Here is a 9,107-nt window from a genome sequence, read left to right as displayed (position 1 = left end):
ATATAAACTACATTTCCCTATCTACTGTCATTAATTTGTGGATTTCCACAGACAGACTCCTACCGTCTCTGTTCTGGGGGCTGTGATCAGACTGACCCACATTTGCAGAGAATCTGTCAATCATGTACTATTGCTAGGTGAATTTAATGGCCAATCAGCGTCTCGGAACTTTATGGTATTGGGGCGCTGAAAATACTGCGCTTTTACAGGCTTCTCTTCTGAACCCAAGCGCAGGTGCAGACAATTAGAGGGAAGATGGCGAATGTAACGAGCGAGATGCAGCTTCCACCAAATTCGGTGAGATCCTTATTTATCTACCCGTTTGCCAGAAGAACATCCCTGTTGTATGATATGAACATTTCATTTCATGGTTATTGTGACTGTGACGAATCCACCTCGTCGCTTAAAACAACCTCTCTAACTTTGCGCGCCACACACACATTCCTGTTATACTGTGTTTGTGAGGACCAATACACTCGCGCTGAGATCAGTAGCTCTATTAACTTAAAACACACAAGCTGTCCTGGTTACCTGCTGGCGTATTGAGGGTGCACACTTAATATTTCAGTGGGGTTAGCCGTGTGTGTGTGTGTGTGTGTGTGTGTGTGTGTGTGTGTGTGTGTGTGTGTGTGTGTGTGTGTGTGTGTGTGTGTGGGTATGTGGGGGGTGTGGGTGTGTACGTGTTTATGCGGGGACTTGTCATCTTCAGTCTGGCTGCGTCTTTGCTGGGTTCAAACCCAGTTTGGTGTAATTGAATAAGTCAATGAATCTGTGTAAAAGAATTAAGTTGTAAAAATTATTTGTTTTTGTACATCAATTGTTTGTGGAGGTAATATATGGACAAAACTGATTAATGAGAAGAAATCAGAAATAAGAGAGCCTGAGGTGAGGGGCTTAAACTATTTAATGAGGGCTGTGGGAAGAAAAGCGGCAATTTTTGTTTTCTGTTTCTTTGTTACATTGCTGGTAACTGGAGGGAGGCTGAGGCCCAGAGTATCTTGTATATGTTTAGTTTCTTTTGCACCCTGTTTTGAGTTTTTGAGCTCAATAAATCACCAACCCCGGTAACCCGACTGAGCCTGGATTCTTGGAGGCCAAAGAACCCCGTCACAGTGACCCAAATCATCACTGTTACTGTTATTATATAGTAAATTAAATCATTACTGTTAAATTGTATGTATTGTCCAATTGTTTATTTGAATTCTTATTCCGGGTTAGTTGGAGACATACACTAGGCTATATCAGCCCCACCAAAAATATTTTTCACCAGCCGCCACTGGTTTCCACCTGGAGCTTTTACCACTGTGACCTGATCCAGGACGACAACGGATGGATGCTCTGTCAAAGGATTCAAAGTTTTGGCAGAGAAATTTAATAAACAGACACCATCATCTAGACCAGGCATCCCCAAACTCAGTCCTCAAGGCCCCTTGTCCTGCAGGTTTTAGAGGTTTCCTTGCTCCAGCACAGCTGATTTTAATTAAAAGCTGATCAACAGGCTTTTGGTCTACTGCAGTCATTATAATCAGCTGTGCTGAAGCAGAGAAACCTCTAAAATCTGCAGGACAGGGGGCCTTGAGGACCGAGTTTGGGGATGCCTGATCTAGACCAAGGGATCCACCGGACAGGTCAGAGATAAAGCTGCATAAAGGTTTAGTGTTAGGTCATAAAACAATATCCTAACCCTTTTAACAAAGTCCTGTCTCTTTAATCATCTAGCAATGGAAAGACTGAAACAACTGCAAAACAAGACACAGGAGTCAACCTTAAGTGACAACCTGAACAAGGGAAGCAAAAAAGGCCACTTTACAGATCTGGCCTCCAAGAAACACGGTGGTGGCTACATCATGCTGTGTTTTTTGTTCTTCAACACAGGCTAATCAGAGTTCATGGGAAGAGAAATGGAAATGAATAAAGGGCAGTCCTGTAACCAACCTGAGGTTCAAACAGACTTTAGACTGCATAGATGTTCACTAATGCTACTGTACAATAAAGCTAATAAGTCAGAGCTACAATGGGTTTGGTCCAGAATGTATATTCCCCAAAAATTGGGGAAGGGAATCTTTGACAAGAATTCAAATCTAACATTAATAGATGTCTTTATCTGATGGTGCTTGAGCTACCTTGAAGAGAATGGTGAACGAAATCGCAGATGTGTCACAAAATGACAGTAATATATCCCAAAAGACTTGTGATTGCACCACAGGGTGTTTCTACAAAATGCCTGGATTTATACATACACATACCAAACAGATAATCTTTAAACTTACTTTCCTTAGACTCCAAAAGCTATGCACCACTTTAATTTGTGGTGCATAGCTTTTGGAATCTTATCCCAAAATCATTAAAAACTGAACAAAAATGTTAAAATTACACCTTGATAAGATGATCCAAACCCAGCAGTTAGGGCAACTATTAAGGGAAAAAAAAAAATTAAATCATAATCACTAGTGTTGCACCGATACCAGTATTGGGCGGGGCCCTGATCCAGCACTAAAATGGTGGCATAGGTATTGGCGCGTACCAACAAATAGGGGACTGATACCATATTGAGAGTCAGAAGTTTATTTAACCATTGTCACCAATTCCAGGTAGGCAATAAAAAGTTCTACTTGATTCACTTTGTATTAGTCTTTTTCCTGCTTCACAAAGGTAGGCAGCAGCTTGACAAAGCCATGATGGAAATTATTTTACATCCAAGTAGTATGCAGTTCTTCATATGTACACACACACACATCAATTTCAAACAGATGGTATCGGTATCGTCCAATACTGCACAACCAGGTATTGGTATGGAGGCCAAAAAAATGGCATTGGCGCAACACTAATAATCACTAACTGTTCCATTCTAAAGGAACAATAATTAGTGACCTTTTTCAGTTATGGCTTTTTTTATCATCTACATTTTATGCAGACAAATGAAAACAAAAATACAACAGACAAACAGTTGGTATTTCATTTTTTGGGGGAGATGGATCATAACTTTGCATAATATTTGTAAATTAAAAAAACAAAAGAGACGGGCTCCCTTAAAGAAGTTAATTGTAGCTTTTGGTAAAAACATGAATTTCACCACTAGATGGAGACAAAATCAAAGAGTGAAAGCAGGTTCAGTCTTCATGAAGCCAGCAGTGGCCTGGGAAAAAATTTAATCTAGAATAAGGTATTTCAGTCTCATTAGAAGAAAGACTCTTCCTCATGTGTTTAAGACAGCAATATGTCATTTATTATAGAAGGTAACTTTTACACAGATGAAAATAAACTGCAAACTTACATTTATTATGAATGATAACTTCACATAAGAAGCAAACAAAATCAAAAATGCTGCTACAAAAACTAACATATCCTTTTGTTCTAATAAGTAGATTTGAAAACTCAAACAGAGTGCATCTTAGACATTTAAGTGAATACAGTTGAGAACTTAAGTTGGCAGTGCTTAAAAATAAAAAGACATTCCTACACATGTATGTTTGCCTCGGCAAGTTTTTGTTACAGAACAGTAAATAAATACAAATTTATAAAACCTCAATCTTTATTGTTGATTTTTTTTTTTCTTTTCCTTTCTTTTTTTCTGAAAAGGTTACCTAACAATATATTTCAGTCATTTGTATATCAGCTCAATGTATTTTGTGCCTTGGGGGGGGGTCAGAAAAAATAGAAATATATATTCTGATGTCTTACATTTTAGAGGCTTTTGAACAGTGCAGGATCAATTCAATGCATAATGAAGACGTAAGATTTCTTAAACAAAATCTTGCTTACAAGGGAAATGCATAAAAGCATATTTACAGAAGGAAGAACGCAGCCATAGGCTAAAACTAATCGGAGAGGAAAAGGAAATAGAGATTCCTGTTCCCTCTGGACAACAACAAACATTGTGGCCAACGGGCCAGTTCTGCAAAACCACAGGACTCACAACAATTCAAGCCTGTCTTAATTGCCAATCTCCAAGATGGCCATAAACTGTACAACAAATCACATCCCTCACCACAAGAAGAACACATTAACACAGCATAACACTGTGTCAGCGATTCAACAAAATGTACACAACTCTAGTGTTACTAGGATTTACTTGATGTTTAAAAAGGGGGAAAAAGTTCTATGTTTTAGATGCATTCTGTTACTATTCACAGAAATGTCATCTCCCTTTCAAACAAATTTGAAATAACACTGAAACTTACAATGTGCTCTATCTTAATCACAATTTTCATTATAAACAGGATTATACAAATTATAAACAGAGAGAGAAATCATAGAAAAAAAAGACAGACTAAGAGTCTCTAAGGAAATAAATACCCAGTGTGTTTGCTGTGACTTTACTGTAAAAAATGAGCTGTATAGGAAAGAAGTTCCTCTAGAGGACTTTCTCAGTCCTGCGTACGACCTCCCCACACCAAAGAAACATAAATAAAACCTTAATAAATAAAAAAGAAAAGGAATGAAGCACAGATGTCACTGTTAGTACAAAAATGTATAAAAGTCCTACATTTTGATCACTTCTTTGCCCTTTTTCGTTTTCTTCACAGAGAACTTTTTCTTTTTTACAAAATAACAATAAAAAATAAAACATACAGCAGTTGATGTGGGTGCTTTTTATTTGAACTGTTCTGATATATGCCCAATTTGGGACTGCATGCTTGTTGGTGGACTTGAAATGCCCTCTGACCAGTCGGACATGTTGGAATGGGGAGATGAACTGGACCACTGGTCAGGGGAGCCAGGGGACGGGGTCAGAAAGGGATGGTCGGGCACCTGGACCTGATGGTTTGGGGTGTTGTCTATTGGGCCCGTATAGCTGTGCTGGGAGGGTGGGGTGAGGAACTGGGTGCTGGGCATGGACTGACTGATGGAGGAGGACATGATCTGGGTTTCCTGTGGGAGGATGGTACGTATGGGCATGCTGGAATTACCTGTTCCCTGCTGGAGCTCTGGGGAACTGAGGTCCCCGCTGATGAAGTTCTGGGTGTTGGCTGAGTTAGAGTTCTGGTGCTGCAGCTGGATACTCTGCTGCTGCTGTTGAAGTTGTTGAAGGTTTTGCATTTGCTGCATTTGTTGAGCCTGCTGCTGCATCATGTGGCTCTGAGGGCCCAGTCGGGGGTTCTGCATCCCCTGATAGGTCATCATCTGCGACATGCTGGAGTTGGGGTGGCTATTATGCAGGGTAGTTGTGATCATCCCATGCTGCCCACCTTGGTGCATACCTCCTTGGCCCCCAGGGGCGCCTCTCATGGGGTTGAACTGACCTGCCTGGTTAATGTTGCTGTGCATCCTGGATAGCCAGTCACATTGGCCATTCATGGGACCCTGACCGCCGGAGCCAGAGACTGGTAGGTGGGTTAAACGGGGTGGCAGTGGGTCAAACTGCATGCGGGCTAGCTCCTGCTTGTTTGGCATCACCATGTGGTTTACAGCCATATGAGGGTCAGACATCCCCTGCAGATGGTTAAGGGATACAGATGGCGACTGCTGGAAGGGGGAGGTCATCATAGGCGGCGAGGCTACATCAGAAACGTATCCGTGAGGAGACTCCAATGAGTCTACAGGCGACAGAACGGCCGAGCTGTCCAGGAGGTTCCCAGACTTCCCGTCCTGAGAGTTCTTCTTCTTCACCTTCATGTCTTTGCCATCTTTGCAGCCGATTCCCTTGTGACTGGGCTTGCGGTTTTTTTTCCCCTGGCCTTGACTTTGAGGCTGAGGCTGCTTCATGCTGCCAAGGAACCCACTGGGTGAGCAAAGAGGGGGAGACAATGTGGTGCTCAGAGACCCTCCGTGCATGGGGGGACTTCGTACCAGGTTGTACTCGTCCATCAGCCTCACAATGTCATGATGCATCCTCTCCTGTGCAATGTCTCTAGGGAGCCGGTCCATATGGTCAGTTATTTCCCTGTTGGCAAAATGATCCAATAAGACCTTAGCAGTCTCATAGCTTCCTTCTCTGGCAGCCAAGAACAGAGGCGTCTCCTCCTGAAGCAAAGAGGATAGAAACAACATTAAACCAGATCAAAGAAAGTTATTTTAAAGGAAACTTAATTTTTTTTTCCAAACCTTGTTGTTCTGCATGTCCTTGTTGGCACCATTCTTGAGTAGAACAATCGCAGCCTCCACATTATTGACTGCTGCAGCCCAGTGGAGGGCTGATTTTCCTGAAAAGGTAAAAAAAAAAAAAAAAGGGAAGTCATTCAAACTCTAATAGTACTACAAACAGCTTCAAACACGTCCAGAAGCCTGCAAAAGTAATCACACTCCTAAAGACTTTTCAGAATGAATCCTATTTCACTGTGCTACCCTGAAATAAAACCCCGATTTTAGGGCCAACTCTACCACCCTACGCTAATGTCTATCACTTTAATAATAAAATACATTGAAACTCAAACAGAAAATACAAGTTTTTTTTTTGCAAGGCACTGTAGATGCTAAAATAAATAATATTTGTGTACCAAAATCATCGATGGCATTCACATCTGCGTGACAGTTAATAAGCTCCTCCACCATGCCTTCCACTGCCAGCCTGGCAGCCAAGATCAGGGGTGTAGTGCCATCATGCATGCGGGCGTCCAAATCTGTGGCACGGTTCCTTATCAGAATCTATTAAGAGAAACAGTTGATTAAATATCTTAGCAGCTTTAGTTGCATTTATACAACAGTACTATGATATTATGTTATTGTAACGTATTTTATATTAAACAATACGTTCAGATTTATTTAAGGCATTAGAGGGAGAAAAGGGCCCACCTGGAAGACCCCCTGGGCATCAGCGGCCACTGCAGCATGCAGAGGTGTCCTGCCCATGTTGTCCTGAATGTTTGCATCGGCGCTGGCCTCCAGCAGCCGTTTGGCAGCGTCAGAGCGAGCGTACCGGGCAGCCAGATGAAGGGCTGTCTCACCGGTACGATCAGTCTGGTTGTGGAGGTTAGCGCCCTGATAAATGAAGTCGTTGATGACATTAGCCGAGGCGTCCTCCTCTTCCTCACTGTTGCCAGTTTCTAGTCCTCCGCCGCTGCAGGATGCGATCATCAGGGGAGTGAATCCATCTAAGGGGAGAGGAAGCAGCAGGACATGAAAGGTGGATCTTGGCAATGTGTTTGCATGGTCAGCAGAACTCTGGAAGGCCGAATAAGAGCAACTTGAAGACAGAAATGTTCCTCTTCAAAGCCATAGGCAGATCAAAACAAAGCAACCAGCAAATCGAATGTGGATTTGATGCTTTTGCTTGGGTTGAATCATCATAGCTTTTCCTTTCAAGAAGCGATTCTGATCAAGGCACAGGAGGCGCCTCAGAAGGAAAGCAGCGCTTCAGGGATAGAGGCCAGGGCTGCTACCATAAAACAAAGCATTAATATCTAACTGAGAGAGGCAGCTCAGTCAGATGACTAGGATAGGTTTTCTCCTCAAAAGAAAAGCAATCCTAAGATCTCACAGATTTGGTCGATTCAAGAGCATCGATCCCTGACAGAGGGAAAAAGAGCTCTCAAGTTGTTAAATGAGCTACTTTGATTTTTCATAGTTTTTGAACAGGGATTCTGGCATTAACCACCAAACATTTTCAGTTTTTTTTATATCTGATGAACTCATTTTTTTTTATAATGTTGCATAAAGATAAAAACGGAGCCCTATTACTGGTGAAATGATTGATCTGATCAGGAATCAGTGTTTTCCCCGAGGCGCCTGGCTTCCAGCTGGCTGCTTTGAAGAAGATCCTTTACCCTGAGGACATGGGGCTTTAGTAACTCCTTCACGCACAATTACACATGCAAACACACACTCATGGCACACGCTTAAAAAAATATCTAACCCAGAAACATTTCTACTTATCTTTTTTTTTTCTTTAACCTTTTGAAATAATGAAATCAGCTGACATTTTAACAGCTTAACAGGATTTTGTTTAAAACAGTAAAATTTATTTTGCCATTTTTCCCACTTTAGAAGTTAGGATCACCAATAGAAAAGATGGGATGTTATTATTCAACTTATTTTGATTAATTCACAGTTAATTAAATTTGTTTTTTACATAAAATGACATCTGTTTAGATGCACATAATCCTGTAAATAATATATTTGAGGTGAATATGGTATTTTAATTACCTGGTCCTCGCACGTTGACATCCATGCAGTCATTTTCAATCTCACCCTGAGGTGGAGTGGGAGCGATGGAGGGGATACGGAGATCGGCGGCATCCAGGTGCTGCTGGGTCCACTGGCGGTGGTCGGTCTGGTCGTCGGCGTCCATCACAGTCTGCTCATCAATCTGCAAAAACACACAAAAAAAAAGCTAAATATTATGGTTTTATAACAAACAAATAATTAAATTTTAATGCATGAATTATAGATGAGCTTTAGTATGAGTTTGAAAATTTCTGGATAATTATATGCAGCTTAAATCATATTTAAATCTCTTGAAAAGGCATTTCTGTTTTCTTACTTTGAATCGCTTCACATCCGTATGTTCGTCCTCTCCCCATTCATTCGGGTTGTCGTCCATCAGAGAAATATCAGAGGTGTTTTTCAGTGGCCTGTGAGAACGCAGACAATTTAGGAAAAATCCATCTAATCCGCTGCTTTTAAGCTGCTCATCATTAATATTGCAGGGAAGTAAAAAATAAAATAAAATAAAACCATTGATCAGATCTCTACCCCACCTCTCCGGCAGATCAGTTAATGAATATTCACCAAAGTTATCTCAGTCTATGATCCTTGTAAAATTCAACCATGACCAATCAACTGTCACACCCAATTCATCGCTTTCACTGTGAGTCCGGTGGTCACAGTGAAGTAGATTTCCGTAAAAGAACCAATCAAAAACTCACTTCAATCCAACTGAATCCTCTCCAACAGGCTCCCGTCTTTTCTTCTTGCTGGTCTCCGTGGTCTTGAAGCCCTCGGGAAGCCAGAGACGCCCGTGCTCATGGCGCCGCTTTCGGGCTGCCACCATTCCCACTCCAAGGAAGGCCAGTATCCCGACGCCGCCCAGGACCAGATAGATTGCGTAGAGTCCGTCGGAAGGCTGCCGGTCAACGCCGCCTGTTAGGAGAGCGGGCGACATAATCACGAAGGTCCTGATAGTCCGGCTCTTCGTCGCCCAGCACTTCCCGCAGCGCAGGCGGCAGCTA

At 42.0% G+C, this 9,107-nt stretch overlaps 1 protein-coding gene across 2 annotated transcripts in view; it reads right to left on the bottom strand.

Moving 5' to 3' along the window:
* Nucleotides 1-3,198: 3,198 nt before the first annotated feature.
* The window catches only part of LOC119793154 (neurogenic locus notch homolog protein 1-like), a 53,271-nt gene continuing 47,362 nt past the window's right edge, over nt 3,199-9,107 (bottom strand). The window contains exons 28-34 of one of the 2 annotated variants that reach the window (XM_038300180.1): nt 8,805-9,018; nt 8,420-8,510; nt 8,083-8,248; nt 6,733-7,031; nt 6,438-6,585; nt 6,046-6,143; nt 3,199-5,964 (exon numbers count right to left, since the gene is read on the bottom strand). In XM_038300180.1, the coding sequence (XP_038156108.1) occupies nt 4,594-5,964; nt 6,046-6,143; nt 6,438-6,585; nt 6,733-7,031; nt 8,083-8,248; nt 8,420-8,510; nt 8,805-9,018 (2,387 nt within the window). In that variant the 3' untranslated portion in view covers nt 3,199-4,593. The remainder of the gene's footprint in view (nt 5,965-6,045; nt 6,144-6,437; nt 6,586-6,732; nt 7,032-8,082; nt 8,249-8,419; nt 8,511-8,804; nt 9,019-9,107) is intronic. The other variant, XM_038300186.1, reaches the window with a different exon arrangement.

This window comes from Cyprinodon tularosa, unplaced genomic scaffold (assembly GCF_016077235.1).
Source record: "Cyprinodon tularosa strain WSP-4 unplaced genomic scaffold, ASM1607723v1 ctg112, whole genome shotgun sequence".
NCBI lineage: Eukaryota > Metazoa > Chordata > Actinopteri > Cyprinodontiformes > Cyprinodontidae > Cyprinodon > Cyprinodon tularosa.
Note: the sequence above shows the minus strand (reverse complement) of the source record. Positions and strands in the feature narration are given on the sequence as shown.